Source organism: Ictidomys tridecemlineatus, chromosome 12 (genome assembly GCF_052094955.1).
Source record: "Ictidomys tridecemlineatus isolate mIctTri1 chromosome 12, mIctTri1.hap1, whole genome shotgun sequence".
Lineage (NCBI taxonomy): Eukaryota > Metazoa > Chordata > Mammalia > Rodentia > Sciuridae > Ictidomys > Ictidomys tridecemlineatus.
Genome location: NC_135488.1, coordinates 59,890,550 through 59,909,647, shown reverse-complemented (window position 1 = coordinate 59,909,647; position 19,098 = coordinate 59,890,550). Strand labels below are relative to the sequence as shown.

The following is a 19,098-nucleotide window of genomic DNA, read 5'->3' as shown; positions in this document are numbered from 1 at the left end:
AGGACAGCAGAGATGCACTACTTCAATTAACATTCACACACAAGGCCAGTATCACTCTGACACTTCACTAATGATCTAGTGCTCTAGGATCAAATTGTATGCAGAGAAGGTAGGCCTCAACCTGAGGCCTGTGGCCTCAATCCTCAGGGTTGGCAAGTGCTCAGCAGGCAACCTACTTGGCTTTCAGAGCACAGCTTCCGGAGGTTACCAGTAGAGAGATCACACTTCAAATGGGGGATAAATACTGAATTATTTGGCGGTCAGGTCCTCCTCCATTGATTCCGGCACGCGCCCCTTCAGAGACCATTGTCATCAACGGAAACTCACAAGAAAAAAATCAGTTCTTGGCGTCCATCTCCACCCACCGCGAGTAAAGTGCGCATGCGCAGGAAGCAGCCTAAGCTGCCGCACCCAGCAGTCCAAGGGTTGGGTTAGTTGCACAGCCTCTGTGCCACTTAAGGGTCCTGGGGCGCAGATGCCCAGTGAGGGAGCTGGCGGGAGAAAAGGGAAGAAGTGGAATGGGGCAAGAGGATGATGGAGGCAGCAGACCATCACCATGGAAAGATTAGTACTTTATATTTTTAAATGTTTTCTTAAAATAAAATTCACATAAAATTCTTCATTAAAAACGTGCAGTACATGGGCATTAAGGACTTTCACGAGTTGTGTAACCATCACCACTTTCTAATTCATAACATTTTCATAATCCCAAAAAGAAACACTTGTGCGTGTTAGTGGTCATTCCAACTCCCACCACCCCGTGGCCCCAAGCAACCATTAATCCCTCTGGTTTTTCTTTTTTCTGGACATTGCATATAAGAGGAATCATACAATATGTGACTTTTTATAACTGGCTTCTCCCACTTAGAAGACTGTTTTCGAGGATCTTCATCCATGCTGTAAAGTGTGAGTCTTTCCTCCCCAGTTAAGACTGCCTAATACCATATTGTGTGGATACACCATCTTTGTTTATCCACACATCCCCTGTGGGCATTGGGTTGTTTTCACTAGTAATTTCATTCATTGGGAATTTGGGGCTGAAAGTTATGCTCAGCCTCTTGATTTTTAAGAGATAATGTCATTATTTGCTCAAGATTAAGAACTACCATTTAATTAGGAATGTGGGATTTGAACTCTGGCATTCAACATTTGGAAGTAATACATTCACACAATAGAACACTTAAAAAGATACAAAAGAGTACTCAATGGAAATCCACCCATTCCCTCCAATTTTCCACCCACCATCTTCACCACTCTTCCCACAGGAGACATAACCTTTTCCTACTTTTTGGATCCTTCCAGAGATATTATTTATTTAACCCCAAAATATATGTATCACAATTTGTTGAATAATCTGTCCTACTGATTTGAAATGTCACTTTTTGGCATACTAAATTCCTATGTGTGTTTGCATTATTGTTTGTAGAACTTGCCTGGATTTTTTCATTTTATGTTTACCATTGTCTCTGGAATATTTTTTTAATCATCTTTTAGGTACTATTTTTATGTTCATTTACTCTCTATGTTCCCATTTTGTCTTCATTTGAGTTCTACCATCTCATCTAATTTCCATTTATGTTTTTCTTTTTTTTTTTTTTTTTTTTTTTTTTAGTTTTCAATGGACCTTTATTTTACTTATTTATATGTGGTGTTGAAAATCAAACCCAGGGGCTGGGGATGTGGCTCAAGTGGTAGCGTGCTCGCCTGGCATGCGTGCGGCCCGGGTTCGATCCTCAGCACCACATACCAACAAAGATGTTGTGTCTGCCGAGAACTAAAAAATAATAAATATTTAAAAAAAAAAAAAAAGAAAAGAAAATCAAACCCAGGGGGGCTGGGGATGTGGCTCAAGCAGTAGTGCGCTCGCCTGGCATGCATGCGGCCCGGGTTCGATCCTCAGCACCACATACCAACAAAGATGTTGTGTCTGCCGAGAACTAAAAAGTAAATATTAAAAATTCTCTCTCTCTCTCCTCTCTCACTCTCTCTTTAAAAAAAAAAAAAAAAAGATAGTCCTGTTGGAAAAGTTTCAAAAAATAAATTTAAAAAAAAGAAAATCAAACCCAGTGCTCCACACATGCTAAGCAACTATTGTACCACTGAGCCACAACCCCAGCCCTACATTGTTCTTTTTTACTGTGGAACAACACATATAACATAGAACTCACCGTTTCAACCATTTTTAAGTAGATAATGGCATAGCATTAAGTAGATGCACAATGTTGTTCAAGCATTATCCACTATCCATCGCCAAAACTTTTCACCATCCCAAAGGAAAACTCTGTATCCATGAAATAATAATTCCCCATTCCTCTTTCATGTTCTGTCACATTTTGCATTGTTTTATGTAATGTCTTTGAGCTAGGTTTGAAAGAGTTGTTTACCATCTGATCTGCTTGGTGGGTTCTTTTTGGACTTGTTATCATTGAGAGAATGCAATTCTTTTTCTTAGAATACCTTTATATGGGATCTGGTTTCCATCTTTTCTTGCTATGCATTTTTATGTGAAATTCGTTGTCTTTATAAAAGTGTGTCAGAGGATACAGTTTCTAGTGGAATGAAACAATGACTTCCTCCCTTTCTCTCTCTTCCTTTTCTCTCCCTCTTCCCTCCCCTCCGCCTCCTCTACCCTACTTATTCTCTTTCTGGTCTTCTTCTCCTCCTTTTTCTCCTTTTGCTTCTTCCCCTTCTTGTTGTACTATTCAAAAACATGGTGGCTTGCTTTCTAAGATCTTCTGGCCATTTCCCACCTGCAAGTTTTATCCTTTGTGTCTATTTTTCCTCCCAGCAATTTCTCTTCTGTGCGGGGCCATGTTCTGAAAAGGAGCATTGGCTGTTCATTTTTCAAGAGAGTAGAGGGGCCAGACAGTGTCAGCCCTTTAGATTTGAACGTGGAACAGTTGTACTTATAGCTGCTCCTCAGTATCCACAGAGAATTGCATCTAGAAACCCTCACAGACACTAAAATCCACAAATAACTCAAGAAGAAAAGAAGAAGAAAAAGGAGAAAAAGGAGGAGAAGGAGACCAGAAAGAGAAAAAGTAGGGTAGAGGAGGCAGAGTGGTGGGAACAGGGAGAGAAAAGGTAGAGAGAGAAAGGGATGAAGTCACTGCTCCATTCCATTAGAAACTGTATCCTTATTATGTAAACTTATTTAAAATGAGGTAGTATTTGCATAGACAATGCACACATCCTCCTGTATGCTTTAAATCATCTCTAATTATCATACTTAATACAATGACAATAATTTGTAAATACTTGTTGTACTACATTGATTAGGGAATAATAACAAGAAACAATCTATACATAGTTAGTACAGATTCGATTTTTCTTTTGCATATTGTTGACCTGAAGTTGGTTAAATTCACAGATGTAGAACCTATGAATATATGAGACCAAATTACTAACTTCCAGGTTAGTGTCAGCTAACCCCTCTCAGTTTCAGCTGCTCTTCTCCTGCTGGCCCACAGTGCTTTGCAGGAATGCCTGCTGGAGCTTTGAAAGCCTCCTGTCTCCCATTTCCTCTGCTACAAGTGCTGCTGCCATGCAGGTCTGGTGCCTCCTGCTGGGGGTTTTCCCTATCCTCTTGTTCTGAGGTTCCTAGGGAAAACTGTTCAATACTTTTGTGGTAAATGCTATTCCAGGGTTTGGCTTTCTTTCTTCTATTTCCATGGCCTCTAGGCCAAATATGTCTTTTTTCTTTTCTTTGTTTAGGGACATTCAAAACTGCACTGTTGCCTCCATCTTTCTGAAATCCTGATTAATCTTTTAACATAATTATTTTACATTTAGGATATTGTAGTTTTCAGTTCCCTAAAGAAAAGCTCCATTACCCCCAAACTAGTTAAGACTCTGAGGCAGACTGTGAGTCCTTTCTAACATAGCACCTCGTGTTTGTGCTTTCCGTTCATGTTTTGAATGAGAAGTTACAACAACAGTCTCAGGGTTCAGGGGGAGGGACATCTGGCCACAGGAAGAGGGAGCAGTCTGCTGCACAGGTGGAGAATGAGGACATGTCCTCTAGTCCAAATGTGTGTTTTTCTTTTCTTTGTATCTACTTTCTAAACATGTATGAAAATCAATCTCCAATTTGTTCTCCTTCAACTGATGGAGGGGAATCAGGGAGGGTGATTTGGTCTATGCAAAATTTCCTTTAGTTAATGTCATCTTTCCAGTTGCCCAGGCCAGAATCCTTTGACATCATTTGACTCCTATCTTTCTCTCCCAACTGCACACTCAGAATATTAGCAAATTCCAAATACCATCTTCCCTCTTCAAATTGCATCTAGAACCTATCCATTTCTGACTACATCCCTTCATTTCTACTCTCACCTAACCCCTCACCATTTCCTGCCTGTCTCTACCCATGTTAGGGGCCACAAATATTGTATAAAATGCTGGGTAGATGATAAATATGTTAGTGTTTGTGAGCCAGATTTTCTCTGTCTCTACAACTCCACTCTGCATTTGTAGAATGAATGTGGCCATGCAAAATAGTTAATCACATGGACATTAGTTGTGTTCTAATAAAACTTTATTCACAAAAACAGGTTGCACTGCTTCACTGGTTCCGCCTGATCTACTGCTGTGATCCCTTTACTCACTGCACTCCAGACCTACTGAGCCCACTTGCTGTTCCATGGCTGGATCGCTCTTCTCATCCTTCAAGCCTTTTGTCAAATTGAATCTTTTCAATGAGGATTTCTCTGACTACTCTATTTGAATTGCAATCACCTCTCATTTTTTTCTCCATGACTTTTGTCTGATTCTCTTCACTACAGCCCACTTCTCCTAAACTTGAAATACACTATGTAATTCAGTTCTTTGTTATCTTTATGGCTTATACTCTCCATCACTCCCTTGCCCATCACTAAGATGTAACATACTCGAAGGCAAGAAATTTTCTTGTCTGTGTTGTTCACTTCGATGTGCCCCATGTCTTAAACGATGTCTAGAACATAGAGGTAATCAAGACATGTTTGTTGAATAACTGAATAAAAGAACTTTTTGAAGGAGTATAAATAGAGTGGCATGGAATTCTTTCTGTCTCACTAAAAGTTATAGTGTTATCCCACTCCTTGGCATATATCCAAAGGATCTAATATCAGCACACTATAGTGTCATGGCTACATCAATGTTTATAACAGTTCAATTCACAATAACTAAGTTATGCAACCAACCTAGGAGCCCTTCAACAAATGAATGGGTAAAGAAAGTGTGGTATATAATGGCATATAACTCACAATGACATATAACTCAGCCATGAAGAAGAATGAAATTATGGCATATGCCAGTAAATGGATGAAACTGGAGACTATCATGCTAAGTGAAGTAAGGCCAATGTTCTCTCTGATATGCAGATCCCCAAACACAAAGCCGGTGGGAGAGGGAAGAATAGAAGTTTATATGGATTAGACAAAGGGGATTAAGGAAAGGGAGAAAGTGGGAGTAAGAAAGACAGTAGAATGAATCAGACATAAATTTTCTATTTTCGTATGTGAATACACAACCTGTGTAATTCCACTTCACGTACAACCACGAGAATGGGAAGTTATGATCCATGTATATATGTCAAAATACATTCTACTACACTGAGCACGGTGGCACACGCCTGTAATCCCAGTGACTCAAGAGGCTGAGACAAGAGGATCCCGAGTTCAAAGCCAGATCCAGCAATGGCGAGATGCTAAGCAACTCAGCGAGACCCTGTCTCTAAATAAAATACAAAAATGGGATGAGGATGTGGCTCAGTGGTCAAGTGCCCCTGACTTCAATTTCTTATACCCACCCCGCAAAAATTATATTTTACTATCATATATAACTAAAAAGAAGAAATATTTTTTAAAGTTAATAATTAGAAATACAAAAAAGTTACATTGTCTACTTATAAGCCACTTTACAAAATAAATGTGTAAACTAAATATAAAATCATAGATCCCTAACCTGAAGTGCACCAAAGGACCCTAAATTTTCTTATGTCATTTAACTCCTTTTGACATTCTCAACCTTGAGATTGGAACTCTTACCTACAACAAAAATTTGAATTTTTAGGAAATAAATTGTATAACTCATAGCAAACTAGCCAGAAACAAAGGAACAAAATATGTCTAAATACAACTGATTCCTCATGTACACATTTAATCATTAATTTTAACAGACACACATATTAAAGATCTTTCTAGGCATGCATAAGAATGTTTTCCTAACTTGTCATTTTTCTTGATGACAGGAGATACAGTTCTTAAAGAAACTATAGGTGGCGCTCCAAAGCATAGATTAATCTCCATGCTGGTTTTACTGTAGCTTTTTCTTTCTTTCTTTCTTTCTTTCTTTCTTTCTTTCTTTCTTTCTTTCTTTCTTTCTTTCTTTCTTTCTTTCGTTATACATGACAGTATAGAATGCATTTATGCACTTTGATATATCATACAGAGATGAGATATAATTTCTAATTTTTTTGAGTGTACATGTTATAGAATCATATTGGTCATGAAGTCACATGCCTTCTTCTTAAGGGACAACTTCATCAGGTAATTCCAACTCCAAGTAAAAAGACATAATTTGCATGCTATAATAATGTACAACTTAAAAATTCCAATGCATTTGAGACACTTCCCAAGTATTCTCAATATAAAATATCATTTTATATTCCCAATGGGTTCACAGCAAACATTTTACCAGGGTGAACAATTTGTGAATAATTTAATTCCATTTCTGCTTTCAGAGCACCCCTATTCCCTACCAATGTTCCACATAGGCTTCTGTAGCATTGCAATGCATGCAACTCACCTAGCATTCCCTGGAGAATCTTGCTCAACTTTAAAGTTATCTGTCCTTCTGATGGCTCTAAGTCCTCATTGATGAAATCCTTAAAACTGCAGGATCTATTCTTTTTTATTGTAGATCCATTGGCTAACATGGATTCATGACCACTATAGCTAATGAAGGCATCTAGCTTTGAGGCTTTATAACTCTGACTCTCTTATGCAGAAGACTTGGTCCCAAGAACCTACAAGTTGGTTTCTCATTGTATATCTTGGTTATCACCATAATTGACTAGCCCATCCAATTGATTTTAGGCACAGTGAGACAACATTTATATCAGAAATACGTGAATGACCAGGAATATGTATTGACTATCCACTGGGGTCACAAAACAATGTAGGAATTGAGAAGAGAGCTATAAGGAAGTCAGAAAATCTCCTGTTTTTCTGGACATCATATTTTAGTAGGGAATGAAAGACAATAAACCCAAAGCATATCAGAGAGTGGTAAGGGCTATCAAGAAAGCTGAAACAAAACCAACTGATAGAGGGTGACTAGGTAGCTACTTAGAATGGATGGACAGGGAAGTTCTCTCTGAGGAGGTGCCATGAATGATAAGATGGAACTGCAGATGTTCTGATGATGTGACTGAGGAATAGCAAGGAAGTAGGAAAGTGGGAATTGAGCTCAGAGAGGCAATAGTGGCTGAAGCACTCTGCAATCTATGACTAGGAGTTTGAATTTCTAATCCTAAGCATCATGGGAGGGCATTGGAGGATTTTAAGTCCATGTGTTATGGAATCTAATTTTTGTTTTAAAAAGATCATTAGTTGCTCTTGTATGAATCCACTGTATTCAAGTAAGGAGTATGCTCTTCCATATTAATGAGGGTGTCCTTCTAGGCATGGCACTTATCACAGCAGTAAAAAGTAGGCAAGTGACATAGGCCTGGAATCTTCTTTGTTTGGGGGTTCCCCATAGTCATCTTTGGACAATTATTTTGTGGGGGGGCTGCTGGGAATTGAACTCAGAGATACTCAAGCACTGAGTCACATCCCCTGTCCATTTTTATATTTTATTTAGAGACAGGATCTCACTAAGTTGCTTAGCATATCACCATTGCTGAGTCTGGTTTGAACTTGTGATCCTCCTGTCTCAGCCTCTCGAATAGCTGGGATTAGAGGAGTGCGCCACCATGCCAGGCTTTGAGCATGTTTTTTTTTTTTTTTATATGCAGTTGCTACATAACAAGCTAGGAATTTAATCTTCTAGGAGTCTCTTGATGCTGCCCAGGAATGAGCAATTAGGAATGAACATGCAGAAGTGCAGGGGACTCTGATGTGGACTAGGCAAGAGGTTGGATGGAGACTATTATATTCAAGGAAATTGTTCATGATGAGATGTGGGTACCAGTAAGAAAGATCACCTCAATTCCTATCCTATCCTTGGTCTACCAGATGATCTTCCAAAGCCTATTTGCTGACAGAATACTTTCAATGCCTGGCCTCCAATCTTTGGGCAGGGGTAAATAGGCTGTTCTTCTCAGTTGTGCTAAGAGATATGAGAATGTTCACAGCCTTAGTTTCCTAGCTGCATGTACAAAATTGTCCAGTTTTCAATGTTTATCTTCCCAAGGTCTTCTTGTTTGTAATAACTGGTTCCTAGAAAGACAAGAATGCTGAACTATGCCACAGATGCCAAAAACTCTAGTCAACTTACAAATTCTCCCCCGCAAAGAAGTAGATCCTGATTCCTACAGTCTCATAACCATTATCCCAATAACTTCTACCAGTTTTTAATTTAGTCTGTATGATCAAGAACAGCCTATGTGTGGTGATTATTGTGTTCTGATTATTCATACCCCTCTTCTGTGTCTCTCTCTGGACTTCTTAAAGTCTTCTTGTCATAATATTAACATCTAAGATTGTGGCAAATTATGTTAGCCTGATAAGTAAAACATTAGGAAAAAAAGAATTACTTTGGGGACTGTGCTCAATGGGAGCAGATGAGCCTGATTCTATCCTACCAGCTCTACTTCCACAAGAACAGCCCTTCCACAATAACAGTATCCACTTGTTAGATTAATTCATTTTTATACCCATAACACCTAGAACCAGCCACATGGATGTTCCATCAGCATTTACCAAGAGGTGGAATGGATTGGAATTTGTCCTGTATTGGCTCCTGACAGGACCTGACTCATGCTCTATGCCTTCTGTTTGACCATTATCTCTAATGTCTCAATTTCTTTAGGCCTAAATCACTTCACTGAAGGAAAAGAGTCAACAGAGAAGTAGTTTGGGGAACAGTTTACCTTAGGTACTCTCTACTATGTGCCCTGTACAACTGTCTTCCCAATTTTTTCTGCAAAGGATCCATGAGTTAAATAGTGAACCCTAGCATTGGCATGTATGTTAATGTTTATTGGGGGTGGAAGGATGACCTACAATGTGTTTTCAGTAATCTTAAAAGTCAATGACCAGGGCTGGGGTTGTGGATCAGAGGTAGAGCACTCGCCTGGCATGTGTGAGGCACTGGGTTCAATCCTCAGCGCTGCATTAAAATAAAATATAGGAAAAATAAAACTCAATGACCACACAGCCACCTTAGGAAATCCCAAGAGATACACCACAATGAGGTTTGGCAGAAAGAAGACATCTGGAGGTGGTAACACCTGAGCTGGGTCTTTAAGCTCAAAGAGGTTGTGACAAAGAGGTTAACAAGCTCCCAGGGAGCTCCCAAAAAAATTTTAATAAAATTTTCCCAGAGAGTAAAACTCTAAAACCAAAGCATAAATTTTCAGACTGGTGATATATAAAGTCTCGTAAGATAGAATGGTGCTGTAGCAAGCCTGCAGAACTTTATTGGAAAGAAGGTGTATATGCATACCTACATGCAGAATTTGCCTCTCTATTTGCACTTGAGTATTTAACCAGCTTGTCCTGTTTTCAGACACTGATATTTTATCATACATATCATACAGGTCTGTGCAAACTCATTGCTTTTGCACCATAACTTTTAAAGATTAAACACTTTCAACACATTTTATAGGTATTCTTACGTAGTCCTACTTTCTCTTTCGAGCAACAAAATTTATTTCCTAAAATCTCAGGCGACAAATCTTGCGCTGAAAATAACACAAAAAAACTGAAAAATAAATTCAAAAATTTTCCAGTCCTGGGTTTCAATCCCTGGTCAATTTAGCAAGTCTGCAGTGTTTCTTGAATCAGCAATCCCTCCTTGAATATGAGGTTTATGTGAGTGTATCGGAGGGACTATCTGTTGGGAAACTCCTACTCAAAACCAAAATGATTTTAAAAACAAGAGTCAGCTTGGCCATAGGTCTCTTTAACTTGAGTCCGCTTTCTTCCGGGTTTATTTTCCTTTACCAAGATGGATCTCGCTCCTCATAGGTCACATTTTACGCAGTGACGTTATAGCCCCACCCACCAACTTCTCACCTCCGGTCCTAAGTCCTTAGGAGTATAATTGCCTGACCGGCCCCTAGTGGGCGTGACGCCGGATGTGACGTTTCCGGAAGCGCCGGGTGTCATCCTGGAGGAAAGGTGGGGAAGGGTCCGGGATGTGGTGGGTAGGCTCTTTGAGCATTGTCGAACTCTGAAAGGAGCGGCCGCCGTGAGTGTGGGCCCTGAAGCCTTCTCCTTCCTCGTGTCCTCTGCCCGGCCCGCGTCGCGCGAGGCCACTGAAGGCTCCGGTCCCCGCGGGCTGGCGCCTGACCAGCAAGGCCCAGCGCTTTCCTATCGGCTACATTTGAAAGACCCGTCAACCTTGGATGATTTTGCCTGGGAATGGCAATTGGGCTTGAGTCCCTTCAAGAAGGGCACCCCAACCAGTTGTGGATGCATCCCTCTCTACTGTAAACGCCCCCTCTGCTCATTCCTGCTACTTCCTTTCGCTGCCTCCGTAATTTCTCCCTCCGGTTCTTCCCGCCACCTCCCCCCTTATTTGTGGATGCTATATTTCCTCTATGAAGTGTTGCTCAACCCTTGCTGGCCAGTGCCGCTTGGTGGCCTCTGCAGGGGAGGGGTCCTTACCTCACCCACAATTACCTCCTCGTAGAGGTACTGAGATGCAGTGAGCATCCTGTTTCTGTTAGCTCTGATAGACTGGATACTGAGTTTACCAATGAAGCAATTTGGGGAGGTTTTAGATTTGCAAGAGGCTTTGTGGGAGATGAAGGGTTTTAGGGGGGACGTTTAATGAAGGAAATGTGACCTGAATATTAAGGAAACCTCGAAATAGAATTGGCCTGGAGATGACAAACTCTGAGGGAAGGGTTGGCGTAGAAAACAGAAAAACTGCCCAGACAAATGAAGCAGAAATGTGCAGGTTCCTGGGTGCATCACAATCAGGAGGAGTAAGATACAATTATGGAAAAAACAAGAGACAGTTGACACTGGCTGTGAATTACAAGATGAATTGTATAGCTTAAACATTCTAGGGCATGTTGCTTAGGGTATACTACAATTCAATGCATATCAAATACCCAGTTTACTTTTGGAGATTATGGAAAATACTCTCAAGGAAATCTAGAGTCTAACAGCAATAATACCTTGAAAGATTGTAGAATTATTGGAGTTTGGGACACAGGGAAGGAAAATTTCCGGACTGGGAACCATGCTTCTCCACATTACTAAAATACCTTTGTGCCCTTTTGTTATTAAAAGAGTGCTTAGTTTTTGAAGATGAATAAATTGTTGTCTTAAGATCCAAATATCAAGCTGACATGATGGCACATGCCTATAATCCCAGCCTCCCCCCACCTTGAAAAAATAGCATTTGATGACTGGGATATGTGGTCATAACAATCAATGGCAGAATAAATAAGAATGGGTTCCGCTTATAATTAGAACTAAGGGTGATATTTCTCCAGTTGGGGGAAAAAAACAGTAAAATTCAGCTGGGCATGTTACTTGTAATCCCAAGGACCCAGGAGGCTCAGACAGGAGGCTCACAAGTTTAAGGCCAGCCTCAACAATTTAGCAAGGTCCAAAGCATCTTAGTGAGACCCTGTCTCAAAACAAAAACTAAAAAGACTGGGGACGTAGCTCAGTGGTAAAGCACCCCTGGGTTCAATCCCCAGTGCAAAAAAAAAGTAAATACCTTGCCATGAGGCACAATGTTTTATACTGAAAGGAATAGTGGTTTAGTGAGCAGAATTATAATTATGAACATTCATCCTCAAACAAGTTTCCCTAACTAAGTTTGTACACAAATATGAAAAAGTATAGCAGAGAAAATGTCAGATACTCCGTAAATTAAAATGACCATACATGAAGTCACTTAACAATCCTCCTGAAAGTTCACTGAATGTGCTCTTTCAGGTACTGGGGTAAATGCAAGTAGGTAGCTGGAAGGAGAAATGATGGAAGAGATACAAGGTACTATACCTACTTTTATGATGCTCTAGGCAGGACTACCTAATAACAGGGAATGACTGACGTGAAAGGTAGAACTGAACCCCCTTGGCCTGTTCTTGTTATATTCATAATAATGCCTAGTTGTGGCACAAGGATTTTTGAATCTGCCAATCTTGATTTGAGCTTCCTGGAGGGTTTCAGCCTTCTTGTAGGAGAGAGACTTTATTTGATTAAAACCACAGTATATTTTTTTCTTTATATGTTTTCTTAAAGTAGAGGTTTGTGAGGTAAACACACTTTGTGGATTGTGCTGGCATGATGGGGGCCTTGTTTTTGATGCCATCTGTTTTCACTTTTCTGTTTCAGAACATCTTGGTCCTGATGTCTGACCATGGAGATGTGAGCCTCCCACCCGAAGACCGGGTGAGAGCTCTGTCCCAGTTGGGAAGTACTGTGGAGGTGAATGAAGACATTCCACCCCGTCGATACTTCCGCTCTGGAGTTGAGATGATCCGAATGGCATCCATTTACTCTGAGGAAGGCAACATCGAACATGCCTTCATCCTCTATAACAAGTACATCACGTAAGACACCTACAGTTTCCTTTTTCTTTTCTGGTGACTGATGCCTCACTTATTCTGCCCTTGTACTCACTTTTTCTGTTCACAATTGCTAAAATGAGAGAACTTTATAGCATCATCAGTATTAATCATTTTTTGCTAGCAGCTCCTACATATTGCTTGTCTTTGCCATTCAAAGACATGAGTATTGAAGGTGTTGTTTTCATGACTCAGTGATTTCATGAGTAAGAAACTTAGTCCTTCAGGCTATGCCTACATGGCCCAGCTGTTAGACAAAAGATTTGGTAGTTAAACTAGATGTGTTATGTGTTGATGAATGTTTTTACTGTTCTTTTTCTCTTAAAACAGCTGATAATGGTATTATTGTTAGGGTCTAGCAGACCCAAAATTCTTTGCCTCTACTTATTTTGTAGCAAATTGAGTAATATAGGAAGAAGTTGTTCTTCTTAACCTGATCACAATCCTGAAAATCTTCAAATAATTATCAACCACCTACAATTTGCATGGCTCATCATAATAAGACCTTTCCCTTGGTTGTTTATCATCTTCGGGTAGGCAGTATGGATAGAAGATTTCTGTACTACTGACAGGGAACAACTTCTAAAGCCCCATTGACAAAGAAGTGACATGTAATTTATAAAGGGGATAATGTTATTGAAGGTCTTATTGATCATTTCAAGTCTTGTTCTTTCATAATAACAGGACCTTTAAAAATAACTACATGAATCTGTACATCTCTCTGTACTTCATAGGTCATTTCACCTACATAATTTCACTTTGATCTTCATAGTTCAGTGAGTACTGAGTAGAGGACATCATCCTCCCATTCTACATAGGAGGTAATCAGAGTTTAGTGATATATCTGTGTTCCCCAGGTTAGAGTGACAAAACCTGTGTTTTGTAATTCCCAATTTAGAATTCACTCTATAACATAAGTTTTTTGTTTTCCATATAGTAATATTCTGTCAGTTGAAGCTACTCTTTTGAGATCATTGTCATGAGCCATTATATTTTTTGGTTATTGTTTTTTGAAAAGATAACATATACCTATGATATAGAACTCAGATGTCAAAAAGAATATATATATATATATATATATGTGTGTGTGTGTGTGTGTGTGTGTATATTTATTTCTTTATTTATTTAAAAAGTAAATCTCCGTAACCATTTCGTTTTTCCTTCCAATCTTCAGTTCCTCTCCCCAGAGAAAGTCACTCTAATTAGTTCCTTATATGTCCTCCCAAAGAGATCTATGTGTATCAATTATGTCACATTAATTTTTTGATTACATACTCATCTGAAGCAAGATTTCTGACCTTGGAAGTGAATAATTCTTTGTTATGGGCTGTCCTGTGCTGCTGTCTAGCAGCATCCCTGTTCTCTACCCTTTAGGTGCCAGTAGCAACACCTGCCTCCAAGCTGTGATAGCCAAAAAAGTCTTCTAGACATTACATAATACAAAATTATCCTGGTTGAGAACAAATGCTCTGAAGAAAAGTATGTGGCCAGGGGACTGCCTAGGACTCATAATTTTAGAGTGGAGAAAAGGGATTGTTGTTGTCTAAGTACAGAAGTATTGCCCATTTCCTCAGAGTAATGCTGTCATACCCTCTCATGTGGTCTTAGTGTTAATAAATTTTCATAAAATTATCATTACACTCTGCTTCCCTTTGCTAGTAGGAATTTATCATTCCTAGACACAGTACTTATTTTCCTGAGAAGTTTCGGTGGTGACTCTTCTCTTTACATACTTGACTGCTGGAAGAAATACTATTCTTGTCTATTTCCAGTTATCTTGTAGATTGTTTTCTCAAAATGAAACCCAGGGGCACAATTTCTTTAGAGAATCACTAATTGAAAAAGTTCAGTAGAATCACAGAATTATTCTACCATATATGCTCTGAAAGGTCTTCTGGGTCCTACTGCCCTATATAGAGAGTGCTTTCAGAACAAGGACCTTATTCTGCAAATATATAGAGTATGCCTATAGTCTACTTGGTACTGCACCATATCCTGGACACCATAAGGAGTAAAATGGCTTTATTGATACTCTTTTATAGGTATGGGAGAAGACAGCAAATAGATAAGCACATATATATAGTTACAAAATAAGATCCTGTGAAGGAAACAGAGTGCTGTGACAGAATAACCACGATATCTAATTAAATATGTTCAGGGTAAAGTCTCTCTGACAAGGTGAGCTTTAAACTGAGACTTGAAGGATGCAATTAAGTTAGTCATTCCAGGAGCATAGGATTCCAGAGCATTTAAAACAGAGGTAATTGTGTTCAGAAAGTCTTAGTAAGAAAGACCTTTGTGTGTTCTGAGGACTGAATGATCATTGTATTTGGAGTGTGGCAAGTGAAGAGGGAGAAGGATTGCAGGTGAGTTGGAGAGACAAGCAGGGCTGTATCCTGCAGGACTTTATAGGCCATGGTAAGGAGTTTGCTTTTTATCCTGAGAACAACAGAAAGCCATTGAAAATTTAAGTGAGATTGTGTCCTAAACTTGTATTTTTAAAATATGAGTTTTAGCTATTGTGTGGTAAATGGTGGAGGGGTACTCAGAGAAGGCAGGAAAACCAGCTAGGATACTCTTTCAGCAATTGAGGAAAAAGCTAGTGGTTTGGAGTATTGTGGCATGGCAGCATGGGAAGAGGCAGATGGATTTGGTAAATGGAGGTAGATTCCAGAGGATTTACTTATACTCAAAAAACAAAAAAAGATGATTACAAGGTTGACCTTAGGTTTATGCCTTGAGGAGCTTGGTAGTCTGTTTCCTGAGTGTATCAAAAAGAGTTGAGGTGCTGTGTCACTTGTAAAACTAGCTACTCAGGAGGCTGAAACAGGAGGATTCTAAGTTTGAGGCCAGCCTTAACAATTTACTGAGACCCTGTCTTCAAAATATATAAATAAATAGTATTTATAAATAAAATGGAGATGTAGTTCAGTGGTAGTACCCTTGGATCAATCTCTCTGTACCAAGAAGAAAAGAAAAGAAAAGAAAAGAAAAGGTAGGAAAAGGGATTAGGTTGGGATGAGATCTAAGAGTTCAGGTATGGGTTTTTTTGACATGTTAAATTTGGGGTGCCTATGAGATGTTCATGTAGAAATGTCAATAGGAGGTTGAATGTATAGTCTGAAAGATCTGGGCTGGAAATATAAATAAGGGTGACCTCAACATGCAGATGCTTCTGAAGCCATTAGAATGGGTGAGACCTTCTAGTGTAGAGGTTCTTAACCCAGGGTCCAGGAACCTCTCAGGGATTCATGGATAGAATTCAGGGGATTCATGAAGTTGGATGAGGAAAATGGTTCTTGATTTTTCAGCCATTGACTGAAATTGAGCATTTCTTTCCATTTTGAATGTAGTCATATTGAAAATATTTATAACCTTGTCACCAATAGAAATCAAGATATTTTCATGTCACTTTACAGTTATTCTGATATCATAGAATAGCATCTAAATTTACCTCAATTTCAGAATCATGGTACAGAATTATTAAACCCATGACTTGATCCTGTTATGTAATATAATAACTACATTAATAAAGCAGCACATATCACTTTTCTTTTGTGTTTTGACAGTTATATTCTTTTGTACTTTTTTGCACTTTATACCTTACAAATATCATTCTGTGAAGGGGTCCATAGGTTTTATTAGATGCCAGAAGGATCCATGACACATAGGAGGATCAAAAATTCTTGATAAGAAGAGAAGGATCCTAGGACAGAAGCATGAGGTTGGTTGTTGGTGGGAGAGCCAACAGAGGAGATTTTGAAGAAAAGTTTGAGAGGCAGAAAGAAATCCAGGAAGGAGTGGGATCCTATCATGGGATCCTAAAGAGTTCATTATTTGAAGGAGAATATTAGGTGAATGAGTAGAGAAGTATGGCCTTTCTGGTAACATGATGTCACTGGTGATCTTGGTAAGCACTTTCACTAGAAGGATTAAGGAGACACTAGAGTAGAGTGAGGGGAAAGGTGAATGGAGGATAAGAAAGTGGAGGTAGTGAGTATACACTAGAAGTTAGCAAACTTTTTCTTAAAAGGGTCAGATAGTAGGGCTGGGGTTGTAGCTCAGTTAGTAGAGCACTTTCCTTGCACGTCTGAGGACTGAGTAAATCCTCAGTGCCACATAAAGATAAAGAAATAAAATAAAGGTATTGTGTCCACATCAATAACTAAAAATATTTTTTTAAAAAGGGTCAGATCGTAAAAATTTGGAACTTGGTGAAGCCATTTAATCTCTGTCACAACCTCTGCTTTGTAATATGAAAGCAGCCATAGGTAATAACTTAAACGAAAAAGTGTAGCTGCTTCCACTGATATTTTATTTACAAAAATAGTTGGTTAACTGGGTTTGGCCCACTAACTGTACTTTGCCAAGCCCTGGTGCAGACAACTCTTTGGGGAAGTTTGGATAGGAAGGAAAACAGAAAAAGGGGAAGTCTCTGAAGGGAGACAAGGAGTATGTGAATATGTATGTGTGTATTTTAAGATGGGAGATTCTAGAGTATGTTTTTTTTTTTTTCCATCAGTAAAGGGTACAGTGGTGAAGGAGAAGGTGATTGATGGTCCAGAAGAGAATTTAATGTAGCAGTGAATTCCTCAAAAGGCAAGTTTAAGAGGGGTTTTGAATGTGACCTGGTGTTACTTTGGTAACACAAATTATCAGTGTTAACAGTGAGACTTATGTGGGGAGTCTGACCCTACATAAGGGGTTCCACTTATACTATTTAATATAATGAACTAGGTCTGGAGGAGAGCTGGCAGGGTGGAATTTGGTAATTCATTGACTTGATTTGTTGGATTTGGGGTTTAATGTGGGACTTCATTGGGTTGATTTGGTGGAAGCAATAAGTGTAGTAACCTCCATTTTCTTGCAGCTGCTTTCAAGACCCTGATTCTGATTCTGTGAAATGACAAGTGCAGGGTTGCAAAGATGTTCTAGCTCGGTGATTCTATTTTTCTTTCTTGATTTACTTAGTATATTCCAGCAACAGCGTCTCACTTTCTAGTTATTACAACTGAGAAGAGATGAGAGAGTAGGGAAGGAATCTACCTTACCATTCCTCTGCCTCCCCCACTATTGAGAATCATTGTTGTAGACCTTTTGTGGATACTTTCAGGATTTAAAAGGCATTTCTGCCATTTTTTCCTGGAGCAGTTCAGGCATCTTAATGATCTCAGACATATTTTCCTGCTCCGTAGTTTCTCTGCGTAGGAATGCTTTGCCTTTTGCAGACCCCAGCATAGAAGAAAGATCTTCAGCATATTAAATCAGTACATATTTTCATGATGAGCACAGACAATAAACCAGGCTGTGGATTCTTTCACAGCTTTTTATGGTCATCGACTAGGCTACACAGATAGGACTGAGAGTATTCAGGCAGTTCTTGTCTGCTCTGCTCTTTTAATGCAAATCCTCTTTCAGAATATGAACTGTGTTGAAAACGTTTACTGGGATTGGGGTTTATAGACTGAAGAAGGGTTCATCTATGCTACTGCTTACTTCACTGAATAACTTTTAAGAATGGAAGAAATGAAAATTTAGAGAAGAAAAAAGGAAAAAACAAGATGAGGGTTCTTAATACATTGATGTTATAGAACTTCTGTTTGATTTTTTAAAAAATTTTTTGTTTTTAGTTGTAGATAGACACAATACCTTTATTTATTTTTATGTGGGGCTGAGGATCAAACTCAGTGCCTCTCACATGCTAGGTCAGTGCTCTATCACTGAACCACAACCCCAGCTGACTTTTTAATTTAGTTATTTTCATACAAAATTAACATTTGTTCATGATAAAAATTGTTTTCAAATGCTACAAGTGAGATACTAAAATGAAAAGAGAAGTCCCCTTCACCAGAGGTGACCACTGTGATGTCTCTTACACACGACAATGTTTATGCATGTTCAAGCACAAAGAGGCTCTCGTGTATATCCTTTTTCCTTGGGGCATGAATAGGATCACATTCTGTGTTCTTATCTACAATTTGCTTTTTTAACAGTAGCATTTTTCCTTATGAGGACATACTAAACCATCTAGTTCAGAACTATTTCTTCTTCCATGAGTCTCATTCCAGATCTCTTCATGGCTTATCCTCTTCCAGTCCTTACTCAAATGCCACCTTCTTATTGAGGCCTTCCTTACCTGCTCTATCTAAAATTTCACCTCTCGAGCTGGGGCTGGGACTCAGCGGTAGAGCACTCACCTCTCACGTGTGAGACCCTGGGTTCGATCCTCAGCACCACATAAATAAACAAAATAAAAATATAATAAATAAATAAACAAATAAATAAATAAAATTTCACCTCTCCCTTATTACTCTCTGTTCCCCTTTCCTTTTTTTCAGTACTGGGGGATCCAACCA

The 19,098-nt window shown here is 39.1% G+C and overlaps 1 protein-coding gene across 2 annotated transcripts in view; it reads left to right on the top strand.

Annotated features, from left to right (window-relative positions):
- Positions 1-10,223: 10,223 nt before the first annotated feature.
- The window catches only part of Stambp (STAM binding protein), a 30,938-nt gene continuing 22,063 nt past the window's right edge, over positions 10,224-19,098 (top strand). The window contains exons 1-2 of one of the 2 annotated variants that reach the window (XM_005329345.5): positions 10,224-10,328; positions 12,510-12,727. In XM_005329345.5, the coding sequence (XP_005329402.1) occupies positions 12,525-12,727 (203 nt within the window). In that variant the 5' untranslated portion in view covers positions 10,224-10,328; positions 12,510-12,524. The other variant, XM_013360367.4, reaches the window with a different exon arrangement.